This window comes from Microtus oregoni, unplaced genomic scaffold (genome assembly GCF_018167655.1).
Source record: "Microtus oregoni isolate MIOR12 unplaced genomic scaffold, Mior012 000011F_ref0000422, whole genome shotgun sequence".
In the NCBI taxonomy this organism is placed as follows: Eukaryota; Metazoa; Chordata; class Mammalia; order Rodentia; family Cricetidae; genus Microtus; species Microtus oregoni.
In genome coordinates, this window is record NW_024543070.1 from 18,876,603 (window position 1) to 18,898,521 (window position 21,919).

At 43.4% G+C, this 21,919-nt stretch overlaps 1 protein-coding gene across 1 annotated transcript in view; it reads right to left on the reverse strand.

The window, feature by feature from the left end:
- Positions 1-485: 485 nt before the first annotated feature.
- LOC121453178 (catenin alpha-1) overlaps positions 486-21,919 on the reverse strand; it is a 135,445-nt gene continuing 114,011 nt past the window's right edge. The window contains exons 12-18 of the mRNA XM_041659708.1: positions 19,916-20,116; positions 18,868-19,019; positions 4,574-4,684; positions 3,343-3,524; positions 3,106-3,211; positions 1,732-1,866; positions 486-939 (exon numbers count right to left, since the gene is read on the reverse strand). Coding sequence (XP_041515642.1) covers positions 652-939; positions 1,732-1,866; positions 3,106-3,211; positions 3,343-3,524; positions 4,574-4,684; positions 18,868-19,019; positions 19,916-20,116 — 1,175 coding nt within the window. The 3' untranslated portion in view covers positions 486-651. The remainder of the gene's footprint in view (positions 940-1,731; positions 1,867-3,105; positions 3,212-3,342; positions 3,525-4,573; positions 4,685-18,867; positions 19,020-19,915; positions 20,117-21,919) is intronic.

The following is a 21,919-nucleotide window of genomic DNA, read 5'->3' on the forward strand; positions in this document are numbered from 1 at the left end:
GCAGTTATGTGAAGTAAGGCCGATGATGAATTTGCATTTGATGCTGGAATAATGGGGAAGCGTGTTCTGATTATGGCATCACATCTCTCTAGCCTGAAAAAGCAGCTCTATTGATGTCCTGCAGCAGAGCATTAGTAACTGTAGCCATGCATTCTAATCCCACTTTGTTTCATAAAGCAAGCAATCAATTTCCTACACAATACATTATGCTTTACTGTTTCCTATGGTTTATTCTTCAGAAGTTCCTTCTCTAGGCTGTTTCTCAGGCTGCCCAGTGGCTTACCCTGGGTCCACTTGGCCATTTAACTCCACGCTGCCCAATGGTAGGGCTGAAGGCATCTCTCTCCTCCAGCCCGCATCTCTACCTAGAAAACAGACCTCATCCGATTCTGAAATGTGACCAGAAGTTAATGTGGTACTCTTTGGTTAAGGAACTTTTATTTTCATTTAAGCTTATAAAAATATAGCTAGAAATATACTTCTGAATTCTAAAGCTTTTTTTTTTTTTAAACAGCTTTAACACAATCATGTCCTTGCAAAATTTACCACCTGGTTGGGTTGGAAATCTGCTACCTCCCGTGGAATCTAAGTGTTTTCTACTTAGCAAATACACTTGCGTGAAGCATTTGTAGGCCCCATGGGCAGAGCAGCTCAGATGCTGTCCATGGCTTTGAACTCACTAAGGGCCTGCACGGGGCTCACATGCTTCTTCTGCGAGGCTCGTTTAATCTTGGTCTGTGTTTCATCCTGCTTCTCCCTCTTCACCAAGGGCTTCTTCTCAGGAGCCTTCATCTTCCATGACACAGCCGGAAGGTTGAGGGACGCCATGCCCTGTGACTTCTGGTATTTGGTGGAGGCGACATAGGAAGCCTTCACTGTCTGCACCACGGCATTCATCAAGTTCTTGGCTGCCTGGATCAGGGACATGGCGCTGTCCACCTACAAGGGAGAGATGGAGTGGTGAAAAGCCTGACGCTCCCTGCATAGACGCAGGCCTGGTCACAGCAGAGGGCCTCCACCACCTCAGGTTCAGGGCCTGGAGGTCTCCGCAGCACTGTGCAGAGGCTGTTACTGGTCTCTCAATGGCAGTTCTTATCCATGTAACCCGCAAATACTTGCCTTTGAGAAGAAATGGTGACAACACAAAATATAAGATCACCTCAGCAACCCTGTCCCCCAGGGCCAGGGACTTTCTGGATGGTCCTGAGTGACCGGAAGGCTGTGTAGCACTGGTGCATGAATAGCGACAGAGAAGACTTGAAGTCAGACCACTTCCATCCAACACACACTGGTGATCTCAGGTATGGGGTCTGGTCTCCCATTAGAGAATAGTGTTCTCTCTCCTCTTCTTGCTCATGGTGAGCTGATGAACTGCTACAATTCAGCTCTTTGTGGGTAGACACTGAGAAAGCAGCCTGCACAGCTCTACTTGGTCATTTCTGAGCAGGCTTCATTACTCTGGGGGTGGGGAAAGTAAAAACACCCCTTCCCAAAGAGCAGCTGGAAAAAGAAAGAGACCAGGACTGGCAATGGCTCCAGCTGTCACCAATCATGCCGTCTAAAAAGTGCTGTAGTTCAGAGATAGTGTGTGGTCTGTGGGGCTCTGGGAACCAGAAGGGGTTTGCAGTTTCTGGTCTCTATACTTTCTGTGTCTGAAGTAGGTAGGTGGTATGTAGGGCATATACTTTCAGCAAATGCCCACTAGCCACCACGTCTCATTGCCACACTTACCCCGGAGACAACAAGCTCTCCACCAAGGTTCTGCACTTCCGCCTTGACCTTGCTACAGATGTTGAGCTGGTGGCAGTAGAGAGCGATGCGCTGGAGGTAGGCCAGCAGGTCCTGCTTGCAGGCGGAGTCTGGGCACTGAGGGGACAAGAAGCTCAGCGCTGTTCCCAGCCCCACTGAGACAATCCCCTGCTCCCAGGGCTGTTTCTCAAAGGCTCCCTGTAGGTACTAGCATGCTCCCTCCTTTCCCAAAGGAACAACCCAGGCAGCACTGCATGGGGTACACAGTGACGCACCCTGAGCCTCAGCGCCTGCTGGCAAACGACCACCCTACGCCTAGGTTTCCAGCCCCAGGGAGAAGCTCCTGGCCCTACAAGGTGATTTCAAGGAAGGGCCTAGTCTTACAGAAAAGTCAAGGTTCTGAGTTATGTAAATGAACCATCTCTGCCTCAGGCACTGTCTGCTCAACAAGGGGTGCACAAGATAAGCCCCTGATGATAGACACTCACTCTAGGCAGAGATGATTACCAAAAATTAGAAGTGTGGCCCTGTCCAGACTGCACTGAAGCCCAGGTGTTTAGGTCTCATCAGAGAGGGAAACACAGTGCTCTCATCAAGGTGGGGGCGGGGATGAAGTGAGCAGCAGCATGGTATAAAATGGAGCCTATACTCCATGCTGAAAGCTTTTAAATTTTTCCCAAGATGCCACCAAAGCAGGACAGATTCAAGTCTGATTTGCAATGTGAAATGACAGTGTTGATGGCTGTGTGCAGAATGGAGAAAAGAACAGGCCATAGGCCACAGTGGTCCAGGTAGGTGAAAGATCAATAGAGCTACTGACTTCAGACAGCAAAGACCAGGTCCACAAGCCTTTTTACTGGGTAGTCAAGAATGACCATCAAATGGTGGCTTGAGTAACGAGGGGCAGCTGTCACTCATTCTGCAGCATGGATAACCTGAAAACCCACAACTGACAGAACTTTTCTGGCTGAAGTCGCAGCACCACAGGAATGTACTATGATAGAGAAGCCTGTCCCACCTCTAACAGTCCCCAAAGCTCCCAAGTTCTACAGAAACCTCAGCAAGAGGTCGCCATACATCAGTGCCAGTGCTTCTGCCCAGATATGGAGTTCTCAGGAGGGAGAAAGGAAAGAAATGGTAGAGGCTGGTTTTAATGATTTAGGGATAGAAAGTTTTTAGACATACACACCCAACTCCTCTGAGACTTGTCAGAGAAGCAGATCTGAGAAATCCTTAGGAACGTATACTGGGATTAATTAAGTAGGTTAGGACAGTTTTCAAAGATGATAAACTGTGACCCCTGAAAATTATTACAGACAGCTACCTCAGCAGTGGGCCAGACAGACTGCCACTTACATGATCTGCGATTGTTCGGCCAAGCTTATCCATCCTGGATCCCGCTTCAGCGATTTTCTTGGCAGCACTGATCACATCTGATGTATTTTTGAGTGGCCCTTTGCCTCTGAAAAGAGAACAGGATCCCTGTCTATGAAGCCCCTCCTGCTTGGAGGTGAATGGAGAAGAGATGTCAACAAAGCATCAGGGTCGTGGAAAAGTAAACGCCCCCTCTCTGCAGAGTGGGCTTCTGCTCACCGGGTGAAGTCGGTCATCTCCATCATGATCATGCACATCTGCTTGGCCAGCACGATGATGTCATTGCCACTGTCATCCCATTTGGATACCTCAGCATCCAGCTTGCTCTTTTCTTCCTGGAAGCTGGCCACCTGTTCTGCAATCTTTGCTTTTTGCTCCTGAGGAAGCTGAGCCATGATCGCCTACAATCACAAACCAAACCACTCTTAGGAAGTTCTCACAGGGCATTAGCCAAGAAGACTTTTAGCAGCAATCCACAACATGAGTAGTGGGATAATGCTTTAATAGTTTCACTTTGCCTGAAGGGCTATTATCCTTGCAGAAATTTTCTGCAGCCTAAGTTCCTGACCCACTTCCGGAACATGTCTGAATCTGGAGGAAACAGCACAGGATGTTAACTCAGTGGCTTCACAGCCACCTGTGCTGATCTGACGGCTTGACTCTTCAAAGTTTCAAGCTTGCTGCTCTTTGTGGCAATAGGAAAGGAGAGAAAGGGGTGTGTGGGTGGAGCCCTCGACAGACATTCCCAAGTTAGAGAGGCCTACTAGAGGTAGTGTGAGAAGACAGAGAATGCTGAGGAACATACACCTTAGCTACTTGACAAGTAGAACTTTGGAGTCCAATTGCCAATTCAAGCCCACAGCCTGGGTTCCATCCTCTTAGCGCTCCAAGTGCTCATGACTCAGTAAGGCCTAGAGCAGGGACAAGCTCTCTGATGGATTTCCATGGAGTGAGAAAATAGACTTCTTAGAGATACATCTTGGCATATTTCCAAAAGCAGAGATCTTATTGGGCTGAATGACTCCAATGCAATGGTGCTGACTGGTTTTCTTGAATGTACTAGTGGGTTTTATGGGCTTTTTGGGGGTTGTTTTTAAGGCCCATGAATAATTAAGAGCTCACTCCCATAGTTATCACTACAGCGGGTAGAAGTATTTCAAAATTCCTTTTAACAAACATTCTGATTAGATTGGCAGCCTTTTCTGGCTCGGGGTACCATAAACTAGCAGCCCAACGGGTAGTCGAGGCCCCAGGTTCTAGCCTTGTTCCTAGCTGAGGAGGCATGTGGTGGGAAGCTACAAATGACCAGTAGGTGCCATGACTTAGGATTTAGGTCATAACACCAAAAACAGACAAGAATGGAGCCCTGAATACTACTAAATATCCTAGAGGAGAAAACAGCCAGGGAGCCTTACAGAGTAAGTCAGAGGGCCAGGGAGTGGATTCTCACCCGGGCACTTTGTCCAGCTATCAGCTGGTCATCTTCCGTCTGTACGCTTGTCCTACTTCTGACATCAAAATCTTCCGTCTCAAAGTCAGAGTCATCCAATTCCTCGGGGGTCTGCAGCCAAGACAAAAGACGATGAGTCAGACAGAGTCCCCTGCCTCCAGACTCCTGGAATGACATCTCGGCAGAGCATGACGGCCCAGAGCATAGTCACCAGAGTCATTTGTGTGGCCTCCACACCTTCACCTTTTTTTTTTTTCTTGGTTTTTGGAGACAGGGTTTTTCTGTGTTACCAGTCCTGGCTGTTTAGGAACTTGCTTTGTAGACCAAGCCGGCCTCAAACTCACCAAGATCCACTTTCCTCTGCCTCCCAAGTGCTAATTAGAGGCAGGCCCCACCACTGCCTGGCCACGCCCTCACTCTTTAAAGAGAGCTCCTTTCATAGGGTGGAGAGCTCAGGCTTGCTGCAACAAAGATTTCACTTTTAATACAGTTTCCCAAGGGATCTGCATCTGCACATGAAGGTGAAAACTACCCTTGGTCAAAAGTCTTTAAATTAGGTATGTTTTATACAAGAGAAAGCATTCCCATAAAAGTCCCACTTTATGACAACAAGAAAATGACAAATTAATGCTGGACTTTCTCTCTGGATTTCTCAAGGCTATTTTGAGAAATAAAACAAAGCAATATATTATTGGAAGTCTTATTTTACTTTTAGCAAAGAAAAAGAGAATACAGCAGATAAGAAATCAGTGTATACCAACGGGATGGACTGCTGCCGCTCATTCTCTGCTTTAAGTAAAATTTGTGTTTGTACAACCTGCCAGCCTCTCCTCATTAGCTACTGATTGACACCGTTATTAGGCAGGACAGCTGGGGTTGGCTTTTAGCCCAGACAACCAGCCTGTGACAGGAGGGCACTGAGGTCTCCTCCAGGCCCTAAGGCAAGTCATGGCAAGAGCCTTGTTGTGAGGACCAAGTGACAGAACATGTGGGAGGCACTCAGGGACATGAGCATGGGTTCTGACAGGCAAAGGCGGGGCCTACCCTAGAGAACGAAGAACAGTGGTGGGCAGGGATCACAAGGTATCAGAGCCACAAAGACCCTGTCAGGGTGACCTCCGAGCTCTGGTCGCAGGGCTGGTGTGCTATGTCTAGAGAGGTTTCCACAGCAGCGCCTGCCCATAGCCTATCTGGGTCCTAAGAACTGTTGAAAGAAAAGCTCCTTTTCCTGTGTTCACTCACTCAGCTATTCTAACAGGAAACCACAGGAGCAATGGGCAAAGACCCGAGTCAACTATATGACCTCCTAGAGCGCTGCAAACGGAGCCATCACGTTGAGTGGCAACAGGCAGATCTGTGAGCAGAGCAATGGGACGTGCAGGTGGGAGAAATGTTGGTAGACTGAGATTGGTGAATGTTGGTGAGCAATTTAGCTCACTGGCTGGATCCCAGCTCAGATGAGAAAAGCAGCAGATGACAGGACGAGTGATACAGACACCTTAGGAGAGCATGGAGCAGCAGATGACACAGTCAGACTGTGGCCCAGGGGCTGGTGCCCAGGGTAAGGGGCCTTTGGGCGGGAACATGCACATTCCCAACAGGGAAGACAGAGCCAGTCAGACCTGCTGTTTGATCAGGGAAGCCACAGTGTAGACCCAAGCAAGTGGGAGTTAACTATTGAGAGTAATCTGGCTTTGGAAGCTGGGGCTCACTCTTGGGCACAGTAACTGAAAAAAAGGTTATAAATTGGCTACTTAAGTATGGAACTTAGCAAAATCAGCCTTCAAGAAAACATATTTTATTCTCAATCCCAGCAAAATTCATCAAAGACCTAGAAAGAACAGTACTCAACTTCATTTGGAAAAGCAAAAACCCAGGATAGCCAAAACAATCCTATGCAATAAAAGAACCTCTGGAGGCATCACAATCCCTGACTTCAAACTCTACTACAGAGCTACAGCACTGAAAACAGCCTGGTATTGGCATAAGAACAGACAGGAGGACCAATGGAACCGAACAGAAGACCTGGATATCAATCAACACATCTTCGAAAACCTGATCTTTGAGAAAGAAGCAAAAAAATATCAAACGGAAAAAGAAATCATATTTAACAAGTGGTGCTGGCATAACTGGGTATCAACATGTACAAAAATGAAAATAGACCCTTATCTTTCACCATGCACAAAAATCCAAACGGATCAAAGACCTCAACATAAAGCCAGCCACACTGAACCTTATAGAACAGAAAGTGGGAAGTACACTTGAACACATTGGCACAGGGAACCACTTCCTAAATATAACCCCAGCAGCACAGACACTGAGAGAAATAATAAATGGGACCTCCTGAAACTGAAAAGCTTCTGTAAAGCAAAGGACACGGTCAACAAGACAAAACAACAGCCTACAGAATGGGAAAAGATCTTCACTAACCCCACATCAGACAGAGGTATGATCTCCAAAATATACAAAGAACTCAAGAAATTGCACACCAAAAGATCTCATACTCCAATAAAAAAATGGAGTACAGACCTGAACAGAGAACTCTCAACAGAGAATCTAAGATGGCCGAAAGACACTTAAGGAAATGTTCAACATCCTTAGTCATCAGAAAATTGCAAATCAAAACAACTCTGAGATTCTATCTTACACTTGAAAGAATGGCCAAGATCAAAAACACTGATGACAACTTATGCTGGAGAGGTTGTGGGGAAAAGGGAACACTTCTGCACTGCTGATGGGAATGCAGGCTGGTTCAACCCCTTTGGATGTCAGTGTGGCGATTTCTTAGAAAATTAGGAAACAACCTCCCTCAGGAGCCAGTAATACCACTTTTGGGTATATATCCAAAGGATGCTCAATCGTGCCACAAGGACATGTGCTCAACTATGTTCATAGCAGCTTTTTTGTCATAGCCAGAACGTGGAAACAACCTAAATACCCCTTGATCAAAGAATGGGAAAGAAAAATGTGGTACATTTACACAATGGAGTACTACACAGCAGAAAAAAATAACAATATCTTAAATTTTGCAGGAAAATGGATGGAGCTAGAAAACATTATTCTGAGTGAGGTAACCCAGACACAGAAAGACAATTATCACATGTACTCACTCATAGGTGGTTTTTAAACATAAAACAAAGAAAGCCAGCCTACAAACCACAATCCCAGAGAACTTAGACAACAATACAGACACTAAGAGAGACTTACATAGATATAATGTACATGGAAGTAGAAAGAATAAAAAGGCAAGATCTCCTGAGTAAATTGGGAGCATGGGGACCTTGGGGGAGGATTGAAGGGAGGAGAGGAGAGGCAGGGAGGGGAGCAGAGAAAAATGTAGAGCTCAATAAAAATAAAATTTATAAAGGGAAAGCATATTTTAACAAAGAAATGCAGGTAAAGAGAAGAGGACAGGGCTTCCCTGCAAAGGAGACTGAGATAGAGAGAGGCTGAGAGGTGTGTTCCCCCAACCCCAAAATGAGGAACATAATCATATAAAGAAAGAACAGAGGCAGTGAGCAAGTTAAGGATGCTGGGTGGTAACCTCAGCCAACAACAATGACAGGGACCTCTCCTAGAGGGAAGCAGTGGTCACAGGGGCACAACAGTAGGAGGCAGATATTCCAACGGGACTGGTAAAACTGGTTAGAGGTTCAGGTGTGGGAAGGTTACAGATTCGAAGACCAGAGCTGGAGGAATGACTTAACCCACAGGACACCAAGGGCCCTCACAAGTTCCCGCCTCAGAAACTTCCATCAGAATGGCTACACTGATCTGATTTTTGCTTAGCAGAAAAATGAGGGATACTAAGACTGCACAGAGCATAAGAAAAGGAGATGTACTTACTTAAAACTAAGACCTGGGTTGGTAAGATGCCTCAGTGGGTAAGGCACTTGCTACCAAGCCTGACAACCTGAGTTTGATATCGGGGACCCACATGGTAGAAGGAGAGGACTGACTTCCACAAGTTGTCCTATGGTCTCCATTAATGCACACACAAAAATAATGTATTTTAAAAAAAAAGAGGTGAAGGACTGAGTGAAAAGTGACAAGTGGGATCAAAGACTACCATTGGTAACCTTAAGACTGGTGAGAATCAAAGAAGCAGTAAATCCAACACTGAAGAGAGAGAGAGTGTGTGTGTGTACACGCCAAGGCTAGCATTAATGAATACTTGGCTTTCTCACTGCGACTCATTTCTACTCAACAAGACTGTTGAGTCAAAGGCAGCGATGGGATCAGTGAGCAGGACGCTATGCACAAACTAAACTAAAGCACAGGCATCATCAAAGCTTTACTTTTGCTGGTTCCTGGCCAAACTCACTTCTGCACACACCTAGAGGTCCAGAAGGAGGTAAAGATCTGCCATTCTTCATCCCAGCACAGAACTAAATATAGTAAGCAGTCATTTATGTGCCAGGCCCGTGCTGAAACCACTGCCTGTTTTTCATCCAATAAAGCCATTAATTTTTTTAAACATTTATTTTATGTGTATGGGAGTTCTGCCTTCATGCAATGCATGCTTGGCATACTCATAGGCCAGAAGAGGGTATGGAATCCCCTGGGACTGAGTTTCAGATGGTTCTGAAGCACCATGTGCTTTTAACCACTGAGCCCTCACTCCAGCTCCCCAGAAAAGAGGAGAGAATAACATATCAGAGAGACAAAGGGATTATTTTGGAGGAGGCACCTAAGCTGCTTGCCTCCTCCCAGGGTGAACTTTATCAGTACCCAGACTGCTTCTTCAGAATGGTGCTCTAAGTCTGAGCCACCCCCTAGGGAACACTACACAGCTTTGATCCCATTGGCCTTAATGTGACTTCAAGCAACATGAGCAGCACTGGAGTATATAGAGCCTGGGGACCCACTAACACCATATTATAGCCACCGGCTGCCACAGTTCAATCAGATCAGCCTTTATAGTAGATGAGATCCTTCTGCTTTAACTTTAAAAACACATTTTTAAGTGGCATTTTTAAATCTATTTTGTACATGTGGAATTCAAGAGGACAACTTGCAGGAGTTGATCCTCTCCAACCATGTGGGTCCTGGGGATCAAATTCAGGCCACAAGATTTGATGGCAGACACCTTCATCCACTAAAGCATCCCAGGCCCACCTTCTTTAGCACAGCACTCAAAGACTTAAAGCCTCTGCTATCTTGCAGTTATACCCACAACCATTCCTCTTCCCAGCTTGGGACAATTTTCCTACCTCAACCAGAGAATGGTGATCTTGCCTAAGTGTTTCAACATTGCATACAAAATGGATGCAACAGGTCTTCAACATGTTCCCAAACTGACATGGTGGTTAACTTCTGCAGACTAAGAGGGGATATAAAAGTAAGACAGAGTCCCTGTCTAATACCTTGGAGGTTTAACTAGAAAACAATGAAGGAATAAATAAAAATCAATTGACTGACTGAACTACACAACAGCAGGCAAAGCTCTAGCAATGCAACAGGTGGGCATTGTATTCCAAATGTCTGTTCTGGAAGCCTGCAACAACTAGGGACACACACACACACACTTGCATGGGACACAGACAAATGATGACAATGAGACCCAGGTAACCCTAAGAGCAACATACAAGAGAGCCTTGTAGGGATAGGTCCCACCCCTTGGGGGGCACGTTCGCCTCGGGCTAATGTCTGCCTATAAATTTGGCGAGCGTGCTCCCAGCCGTCCCTTCTGCTTCCTGGTCTCCACGGGAACGGTGGTTCTGTAAGTCTATTTCTACATTAAAGCGATAGATATATATATTTTTACAATCTGTCTGCATTTGTTTATGCCGTTACATTTTGGCGCCCAACGTGGGGTTATTTTGCCCCCGATTCAAGCGGGTAGCCCGCTAGCTAACACAGCACCCTCCTGGGATCGTGACTCTGGCCCCAGTGCCAAGTCCGAGACATACTCGGCTACACAGGCCCATTCTGCCTGCCTTGGCTAAGTTTGCAGCGGAACCCCACTGCCTGAATTAGCAGAAGCGCAAGTACCTGCGGTTTTGCAACAAAAGCTGCCACAGCGGCAGATGTGGTCTGATACAAAGTGGCTTGGCCGGGCAGTGGTGGCACAAGCCTTTGATACCAGCACTTGGGAGGCAAAGGCAGGCGGATCTCTGTGAGTTTGAGGGCCAGGCAGTGGTAGCGCACGCCTTTAATCCCAGCACTTGGGAAGCAGAGGCAGGCGGATCTTTGTGAGTTTGAGGCCAGCCAGGCAGTGGTGGTGCACGCCTTTAATCCCAGCACTTGGGAGGCAGAGGCAGGTGGATCTTTGTGAGTTCGAGACCAGCCAGGCGGTAGTGGTGCACGCCTTTAATCTCAGCACTCGGGAGGGAGAGACGGGCGGATCTCTGTGAGTTCGAGGCCAGCCTGGTCTACAAGAGCTAGTTCTAGGACAGGCTCCAAAAACACAGAGACCACCACTGGCAGGAACCAATCATTGCAGGTAAAAAATTTTTCTTTTATAAATAAAATGTCTGAACACATTAGTATTCAAGAATTTAACAGTTTTTTTAATTGTACCATGTGGGAGATTTTACAAGAGGTGTCTATCACCGCACATCTATGGATCCTTCTGGGATTCGTAGTTTTCATTGGCACTAAATGGTTTGATAATAGAAATATGATAAAGACTTTATGAGACGAATCCAGGATACTTAAGGCAGAGATTGAATGCTTAAAAACAATTGAGAATCAGTTTGAAGTTCTCCAGGCTGATATTAAGGAGAAATTCATTACTATGGAAGAGGGAACAGCTGATCTGGATCGTAAGCTTCAGTCCCTTTCTGTAGGAACTGAAACATTAGTGGCTGATATTAAGGAGAAATTCATTACTATGGAATAGGGAACAGCTGATGTGAATCGTAAGCTTCAGTCCCTTTCTGTAGAAACTGAAACATTAGTGGCTGATATTAAGGAGAAATTCATTACTATGGAAGAGGGAACAGCTGATTTGGACCATAAGATTCAGTCCCTGTCTGTAGGAAATGAAACATTAACTGAGAGAATCAAAACTGCTGAATGTGACAATCGGATTTTGTCTAAAGGTTATGACAGATTGGTGGAAAGATTGTCAATACAAGAAGGCACGGTTTATGCCATAAAAATTATGTCCAATGATGAGATGTTATCTCTAACGGACAAACTTCATACTTTAGAATCCTCAATGAAGGCTTTGGAACTTAATTCTGGACAGGAGATTCAGACATTGCAGAAGGCAATGGTGAATAGAATTGAAAAGGTTGAGGAATTTCTAAATTCTGAAGAAGAAGAGCAAAGGGTAGAAGGGCAAATTTTAACTACATCTATGGGTAAATCTCTCCAGGACAATTTCCACAAAGCTCTACCTACAGCTCTACCTGCCTTTCCATTAATAACAACAGAGAAGGTGATTGGTTCCGGAAACCCTAGGGTCATCAAGGAGGATACATGGGAGCCTGTCCGTATGAATGATCTCAAGGAAATAAAACAGGCTGTTATGACTTTTGGGATGCAAGCCTCTTTTGTTAAAGAGATGCTAAGATCTTGGGCCACAACAAGCAGAGCAACCCCCTCGGACTGGCTCCAGCTGAGCTCTGTGGTACTTGAGAGTGGACCGCAATTGAAATGGAAATGCTTATTCAGGCAAGAGGCTAGACTTTTAGAACAGCAGGAAGAAGCGAAGGGAATTGACATTTCCCTAGATAAAATTCTAGGTGAAGGGCTCTTTTCCGACCCTCGGGAACAAGCTAATTTGGATGAAAACACACTCTCCATGTGTACTACAGCAGCCTTAAGGGCTTGGGACAAGGTACAAGACCAAGGACAGAGAATGGAATCATTTGTTAGAGTTAAACAGGGTCAGAGAGAACCCTTTAGTGACATTTTACAAAGATTAACTAAGGCTGTACAAATAGGGATATCTGACCCAGAAGCAAGACGTATAATGATTGAGTCTTTGGCTTATGAAAATGCAAATGTGAAATGTAAAAGGATTTTGGGGCCTTTAAAGCTCAGATCAGCGCCCTTGGAAGAATGGGTCTTGCATACACTCAATGTTGCTACATTTGATTATGGCACTGAAGCATGGGTAGAAGAAGAAATTTCCAATGGTAAAAGGAGACACCAGAATACCAAGTGTTTCGATTGTTGCAAAATGGGTCATATGAAAAGAAATTGTAGACAACGGATATTCAGAAATAATAATAATAATAATAATAATGCATCTTTCAGAAATAATAATAATAGTAATGAATCTTCTAGAAATAACAGAAATAGGAGGACTCAGCTTTCAGGTTTATGTAGAATATGTGGAAAAGGCAGACATTAGACAAATGAATGCAGGTCTACAAGAGATAGACAAGGCAACCTGATACAGTCGGGAAACGTGAGAGGGGGGGCCTCACAGGCCCACATGGCAAACATGGTTCAGTCATATCCAGTTTCTGCAGAGAACGTGCCTCATCAGGACAATTAGGAAGCCCCATGCCTACTGTTACAAGCAATAATGAACAGAAAGATAAGTTACGTGTGTTTTGGCAATCTTCTATAAATTATCAAAGACCTAAACTGAGAGTGTGTGTAAATGGCATTTTTATTACTGGCCTGCTGGACACAGGTGCTGATGTAAGTATCATTACCCCAGAATCTTGGCATCCGCGTTGGCCTCTTCAGAATGTAAATGTTCAGCTCCTGGGAATTGGAACCCTATCTCGAGTAAGGCAGAGCACGAGATGGGTTGAATGTATAGGGCCAGAGGGACAAATAGGAAAATTAAAGCCATATGTAGCCAATATCGCAATGAATTTATGGGGTCGTGACCTATTACAACAATGGAATACCAAAATTAACACTCCTGCTACTTCTAGAGCCTATATTTCTGAGAATAATATTAAAAGATATTACAAATGGAGAAAACCGGCCATTCGGGCTGTACAAGAACAAGCAACTGATGTCCCTTCAGAGATACCAACAGCCTTGCCTCTAAAATGGTTGACTGAGAAACCAATATGGACAAAGCAATGGCCTTTAGCTGAGGAAAAGTTACAGGCTTTAGAACAGCTGGTACAAGAACAATTAGATGCTGGACATATAGAAGAATCTACCAGCCCTAGGAATTCTCCTGTATTTGTGGTTAAGAAAAAATCAGGTAAATGGAGAATGGTGACAGATCTCAGGGCCATCAACAAGGTTATTCAACCTATGGGCCCTCTGCAATCTGGAATTCCTTTGCCCTCTTTATTACCAAAAGGATGGCCTCTCATAGTTATTGATTTAAAGAATTGTTTTTTCACTATACCTTTGCAAAAAGAAGATAGAGAAAAATTTGCCTTCACAGTGCCTACTTATAATAATTCTCAACCTTCGAGGAGGTACCACTGGACCGTCCTCCCCCAGGGTATGTTAAATAGCCCATCCCTGTGCCAATATTTTGTGAACCAACCATTGCAAATAATACGCAAGAAATTTCCCAAATCTATAGTATACCATTACATGGACGACATCTTGTTATCCGATTCAAACATGGATACCTTGAACAGACTGTTTGAAGAAATAAAGATACTTTTACCTAAATGGGGATTGCAAATCGCTCCTGAAAAGATTCAGAAGGGAGATTCTGTTAATTATTTCGGGTATAAAATAGGTTTGCAAAAAATTAAGACACAAAAAGCACAAATTAGGAGAGATTGCCTACGGACTCTTAATGACTTTCAAAGACTGTTAGGAGACATTTCCAGTCTACGACCAGCTATTGGAATAACACCTGATCTAATAATTCATTTGAACAAAACCTTGGATGGTGATAAAGATTTAAATAGTCCCAGAGAATTAACAGCTGAAGCAGAAAAGGAACTGACAATGATTGAGGAAAAATTACAACAGGCACATGTGGACAGGGTGAATCCAGAGCTCGATTGTATTCTCGTCATACTACCATCAAAAATTTCTCCTACAGGAATTTTAATGCAGAGAGATGGTATTATTCTGGAATGGATCTTTTTACCACATAAACCAAGTAAGAAACTGAAAACTTATGTGGAGAAAGTCTCTGAGTTAATTATAAAAGGCAACCTGAGACTTCGTCAACTAGCAGGCATAGACCCTGCAGAAATTATAGTGCCTTTCACTGCTGATGAACTAAAGAAATTATGGGAAGATAATGAACCATGGCAAAGAGCTTGTGCTAATTTTTTGGGAGACATTAATAACAACTATCCAAAAAGCAAGCGGCTTAACTTCATAAAGAGAACTTCTTGGATTCTTCCTCGAATCGTCCGTGATGCTCCAATAACTGGAGCCCGTACATTCTATACTGATGCCAATAAATCAGGGAAGGCAGGTTACAAATCAGAAGACTTGGATAAGGTGGAACAGAGTCCGTATAATTCTGTCCAGAAGGCAGAATTATATGCCATTCTTATGGTGCTAAGGGATTTTAAAGAAACTATTAATATAGTTACAGATTCACAATACGCAGAAAGAGTTATTTTACATATTGAAACTGCTGAATTTATACCTGATGATACTGAACTAACCTCATTGTTCCTCCAGGCTCAAGATTTGATCAGGAACAGGCTTTGCCCTATGTACATAACACACATCTGATCCCATACGGGTCTGCCACGTCCTCTAGCACAAGGTAATGCAGAAATTGATCAATTATTGATTGGTAGTGTGCTACAAGCCTCTGAATTTCATAAAAAACATCATGTTAATAGCAAAGGTTTGAAGAAAGAGTTTTCAATTACATGGCAACAAGCTAAGGAGATTGTAAAGAAATGCCCTACTTGCTCTTTCTATAACCAAACGCCACTGCCAGCAGGGGCTAATCCAAAGGGCACCCAAAGGAATGAAATCTGGCAGATGGATGTGTTCCACTTTGCAGAATTTGGCAAATTAAAATATGTTCATCACACCATTGACACTTATTCAGGCTTTCAGTGGGCAACTGCTTTAAGTTCAGAAAAAGCTGATTCAATAATCACTCATTTATTAGAAGTCATGGCTATCATGGGTATACCTACACAAATAACAACGGACAATGGTCCTGCTTATGTTTCTAGGAAAATGAAACGGTTTTTTGATTATTACAATATCAAGCATGTTACAGGTATACCATACAATCCTACAGGTCAAGCAGTCAAGTCATAGAAAGATCAATTCGAACTATAAAAGATATGTTGAACAAACAGAAAGGGGTGGAAAACACCCCCAGAAATAGGCTACATAATGCTTTGTTAACCTTGAATTTTCTCAACGCTAATGAGAAGGGAACAACGGCTGCAGAAAGACATTGGATAATGGAAAAGTCTACTGAACTAAATCAACCAGTTTCTTTCAAGGATGTGCTGACCTCACAATGGAAGCCAGGAGATGTGCTACGCTGGGGAAGGGGTTTTGCTCTTATCTCCACAGGTGAGGAAAAATTGTAGATACCGTCAAAATTAATAAAGGTTCGGTTTGAAGAAGAGAAGCCACTTGGAAAAGATAAATAACAATTCTTTCATAAGGATGGCGAACATACTGATGGTAAAAAATACAGATAGGTTGGAGGCAGGGTTCTTTTCTTATCTCCACAGGAAAATACTCATCTTCAAAGAAATTGAGGGACCCTGAATATTTAATTACTGATGGATGGACACACTTTGTAAGTATTAATTTTTATTTATATGTCTTATTAAACATTTCTTTATAAATATATAGAGCTGGTTTTGAAGTTGGACTCTGGCTCAGTCCCTCTCCAATTCCAAGCCTGTTAGTAAGAGAAAAACCCAGAGTTTCTGGAGTTTCTGTCTCATGTCAAGAGCCATGATATGGGACAGAAAGAAATATGAGTTTAGAAAACATCTTTGCTTTTCTCCATATCTATCATACTTTTCATTGAATATATCTATCATGCCTTTCATTGAATATATATATGTATGTCTATATGATTAATGTTTAAGTTTTTTACAATGAACAATGAGTTTTTCCTGAAGTGACATTTGAAGTTTCCAGGAAGAAGATGGGGCCCCACAACAACAACTCTACCTGGTTGATATGACGTCATGATACTGATAGTGCTACTACAAGACCTGTTTTGGATACCAGCTGCACAAGACGATCCCAACTTGGTTAGCTGAAATGGTGCACATCTTGTACAACATTCTGGCCAGACCTCCACAAAATACTCAGAGACTATTTGCAATTTTAAAAGACATTGATCTTGAAATTTAACCATCATTTTACTTTCACAGGATCCCCCAGAAAGAACATCGGCCCCATGACAGCTGGAAGTAATTCTAGAGGACGATGTCCCCTCTCCCAGTAAAGTTTACCCCTGGGTTTAGGGACATCATTTAGGGGTTGGGAGGTTGGGGGAGGAATTTTATAAGCTCAGGGATCATTTTGAAAAAAAAAAAAGAGGGAATGATGGGATAATAGATTTATAATTGTGAGTTACTGCTTTTAGACAAATATATTGGTATCAATTCTTGTATATTGAAACAAAGTTAAATTATATTGACTATTGTATGCATGCATGTTTCTATGTCTGTTTAAAACATTTTTATGTATTGACATATATTGTATTGACATATATATATATATATTTACCATATTGCAATGTACATTTCTACCTCTGATTAAGATACTTATATAATGTTTGTGTATTGATATATATTTACCATATTGCAATGTATATTTGTACATTATCCTCATTTGTTACACAGTTGTTTATTGTCTTAGTCTTTAAGTTAGATAGATATTGAGAATTATATAGATAAATAGTCATCTAAGTTTGTCATTTATAATTAGACTAATCAGGTTCTTTAGATATATAGAGATTATACTCAGTATAGATAGATAATCTTCAACCTCTTCAAAGAGCTGTAGAAAATGGCCTTTAATCTAACTCAGAGTTTCGTGATAGTGAGACACAATTGCTCCTGGCAACACCGCTCTATTCCCGAGAGAATGTTGCGCACCAAAGACACTCCACCTGGAGTCTTTCTATTTGGCAGAACTGGCCTTTGGGCAAAGAAATGCCCATACCTCAACCACTGACACAGATACAGAGCGTGCATCAATGGATAAAACAGGACTGTCATATCCTGCCAAGACAGGGTAAGATAGTTTTGAAAAGTTCCTTGCCTTTAATAATGGTATGTCAGTTATGTTAGGCCTTAGCCAAAATTGGTTGACTCAACATTGCAAACAAGACTTTGGGTGATTGCCCAGGTAGTCAGTTGTCTCTGTCAATTGTTGCACATTTTGGATGTATCTCGTTTGTTGAGTAGTGTTTATTCCCTTCTCAGATCTTTGACGGAGTTGAAGATTATATAATTGTAGTTACTCTCTACATTATTTGGACTCCTTGAGATAGAATGTTTAGCAAAGCTTTTGTGCTCAATATTGTTTGTTATATTTATTATTTGTTGTTATTGTATATAGTTGTATTTGGTTTGGTTCTGTCTTATTTAGACAAAAAGGGGAGATGTAGGGATAGGTCCCGCCCCTTGGGGGGCGTGTTCGCCTCGGGCTAATGTCTGCCTATAAATTTGGCGAGCATGCTCCCAGCCGTCCCTTCTGCTTCCTGGTCTCCACGGGAACGGTGGTTCTGTAAGTCTATTTCTACATTAAAGCTATAGATATATATATTTTTACAATCTGTCTGCATGTGTTTACGCCGTTACAGAGCCTTAGCTTTGGAAAAGGTAGTTTGGAAGACAAAGGCTCAAGCAAGACATGTTTGACAGAGAAATCTGCAGTTTCAGAACCCTACCCCATCCCAGTTCACAGGGAGGTCTAGGTCATTCGGCTGCTTTGTCTGAGAAGGGTGACATAGGACTCAGAGGTAGTACTTCCACTCTGCTCAGCACTTGGCCATGAGCCATGGAGCATCATCAGGGGCTGCCATTCCTTACCCTGAACAAAGTCTAACCTGCTGCCTGGGTTCCCTTCAAGGAGAGGAGCGGTTCTTCTGAAAAGAAGTACAGTAACTTTACTTACCTTAAGAAGAAGCTCCTTCTCGGAAATTTAAGAGACTATTTTCTGTAGTTTCCCCTGTAACTCTAACTATTCTGTTTATCCGACTAAGTTCCCAAAATTAATTTAAGCTCAATCATGCTAGATCTCTTTGTTTGGTCTATATTTGGATTCTATCTCATTCTAACAGCTCAAACCCATGGTTTAATACACGCACTGTTATCTGCTGAGTTCCAGAACTCGTGGTTTAATATACCACACTGTAGCTGCTGAGCTCCAGAACAACACATTGATCAAGTTAGCAAAAGAGAAGAAAAAGCTGCTGAAATGTCTAGAATGTGGTTACTCACCCTTATCATCAGCACTGCTTTCCTGATGTCCCGGATGCCATCGTATACAAGGCGGGAGGCATCGATAAACTCATTCTCATCCATAGGCTGGGCTGGGTCTGAGCTGAGGGCTTCCACAGCTGCTTCCACTTGCTCAGTGAACCGTGGCATGACTATGGAGACAAGAGGCAGGCAAGTCACACTAAGAAGACAGCACTCCACAATCCTTTCCTGAATCCTTGAATAGGCAGTAGAGTCAAGCTCAGGACAAAATCCTGTGTTTCTACTCTTGTTCCCAGTACTGACCAGCAAAATAGACCACATGTTCATAGGTGAACTTATGGACAATATTTTGCAAGGACTCAATCACCTTCTCAGCAGATTCTGATCTAGAATTGGATGACTGAGAACTGAAATGATACTAACTACTTTGAGAACTTAAGAACGGACCTACAAAGGCTGGAATAGTAGTTTAGTGGTAATAAACTTGCCTAGCATGTAAGAGGCTCTGGGTTCAATTTGCAGTACTTCAAAAGGGGGGACCCACCTTCATTTCTTATGTATTCACTAGCAGGACGCTATGCACAAACTAAACTAAAGCACAGGCATCATCAAAGCTTTACTTTACTTTTGCTGGTTCCTGGCCAATCTCACTTCTGCACACACCTAGAGGTCCAGAAGGAGGTAAAGATCTGCCATTCTTCATCCCAGCACAGAACTAAATATAGTAAGCAGTCATTTATGTGCCAGGCCCGTGCTGAAACCACTGCCTGTTTTTCATCCAATAAAGCCATCAATTTTTTTTAAACATTTATTTTATGTGTATGGGAGTTCTGCCTTCATGCAATGCATGCTTGGCATACTCATAGTTCATCACAGACACATAAAGGAAAATGTGCTCATGAACTGTCTAATAACCAACTTCTCGCTAGTATGATGAGCCACCCAGTGTGTATAAAAACAAAACCAGAGCTGAATTCTGTGTGTATAATCCCGCAGGATTTGGAATGATGTTGGGAGTCTTTGTGGGGTCCCAGGAGAACACTAGGACAGGGGACAGTCTTCAGACCTGTGTTGGAGAGCAGCTTGGTGGCTTCCAGAACCTTTTCTGTGTAAACTCCTGGCTCGTAGTTGTCCATCTCTGAGGTGACTACATGGATGACTCGAGCTGCCCGGCCTCGAATAGCGCCAGCAGTACGGTCCAGCCCATCCACATCTTTCTCTTGGAGAGCAATGACACACTTGTTCACATCCTCCAAAATGTGATTCTCTGAGGAACAAGCAAAAAGCTGAATGAAGGAAGGATCGGGTCTTCTACTAAAGGGTGACATAGTAGCATGGCATGTTGTATGTATAGAGGACAGGTTTGGTGCCAAACACTATGCCAAAAGTTTTATATACAAAGCTGGGCACAAGCACACATTGGCATGCCGGCACTCAGGAGGGTAGAGTTAGAATAGAGTTTGAACCAATTCCTGCAAGTTGTCCTCTGTCATCTAAAAACATCCACGGTATGACCACTCATATCCCAAATAAGCAATGTTAATAAAAACAAGCACGCCACCTTCAATAACTGCTTTACTGTTGACTGTCATTGACAAAAGTCACAAACAGTCTAAATCAGGAAAACAGGTCAACATCAGGCTGTACCTGTCCAGTGTTTTCTCTCCTTCCAGGAGATGCCAATAGTATTTAGGAGACAGCAAGATCGAGATCAGAGGGTGCTAAGAAGCAGGTTTAACCCTCTAGGGCAGTGAGAAAATACATCTGAGATGAAAACAGTTACATGACACCTGTAATCTCTGGAGAGGGAAATCTATGAATTCAGCTGACTACTAGGCACACAACTAGATTTGAAGACCCCAAATCATTTCCTTTCAAAGCCTGACACTGTTTTTAGAAACCCCAGAGCAAGAAATTCCAATCTTATCTGAAATAGCAAAGGGGAAGCAAGCCAAAGGGCCAAGGGAACTGTACTTTGAGGAGCAAGCTGCAAGCTGCACACAGGCACCATGACAGTAGAGGCAGAGCTATACAGGCAGACCCAGAAGAGGGTGAGCGGCAAATATACCAGCACACATGAAGCTGCAGTGGTGGCAACATGACTGTCTCCTTTCCTGGGCTATATGACAGCTCTTGGAAGCTATGTCAGTTAAAGACATGGTTCCCTGTCAACAACAGTGTGTGGCACAGCATATGGAGAGAGCTTCTTGTAGAAGAGCTAGGACAAAGGTAGCAAATGCAGTCTGTTTTAAGAAGCACATTGGGGTCCTGTGTGTGTGATGGCATGTACCATTTATGCTTCAAAAGGTCAATATCGAGAACTGGTTTCTAATTCAACTACCTGTAGAAGCCATCATTCCTTCCTTTACAGCCTCTACTAACACACATGACTGTCTGGAAAGACACTAAAAACAGTATTTATGTTTCCTCTGACCTAGAGGTGAGCCAGAAGCAAATGCTACTCGGCACACTTAGGGGACAGAGCCACTGCAGTGTCATGTCATGGGCTAAGGACACCACGCTGCCTGCACTGGACCTGACAAGAGTCAATCACGGACAGAGGAGGGTCTCACAGGGCCCGATCCCTGTCTGGACTACTGGCTATGGATGAATTCCAGAGGACAGGATTAGTGCTATGAATTAACTGCTTAGTCTACTAGGACTCTACCCAGTGCTTGGCCCTCACCACTGCTCTAAAAACACCTTGATCACTAATCGCTTGCATGCCTCCCCAAGTCTGTGACAGAACAATAACAGACAACACCACAAGTAGGCAGCCAGGATGCAGATGCTCTGCAGCAGCACTACTTCAGACAGCAATTCTGGCTTGAATCTGCTAAACAGAAACTGGCTCAACTGCTCTGCACCAAGTCAACCTCCTTTAAACTCCTACTTACATAAGTTGAACCCTTTCGCCAGAAAAAAGTGAATCTGCTAAAAAATTTGATTTCTCCTTACTGGTCTTCTGTTTTATATTAAAATAACCTAAAAAATCCTGTCTGGACCCCACTAAATGCTGATACTGAATCCCTTTTGTTATCTGTTATATGAGAGCCATTTTGATTGTAAG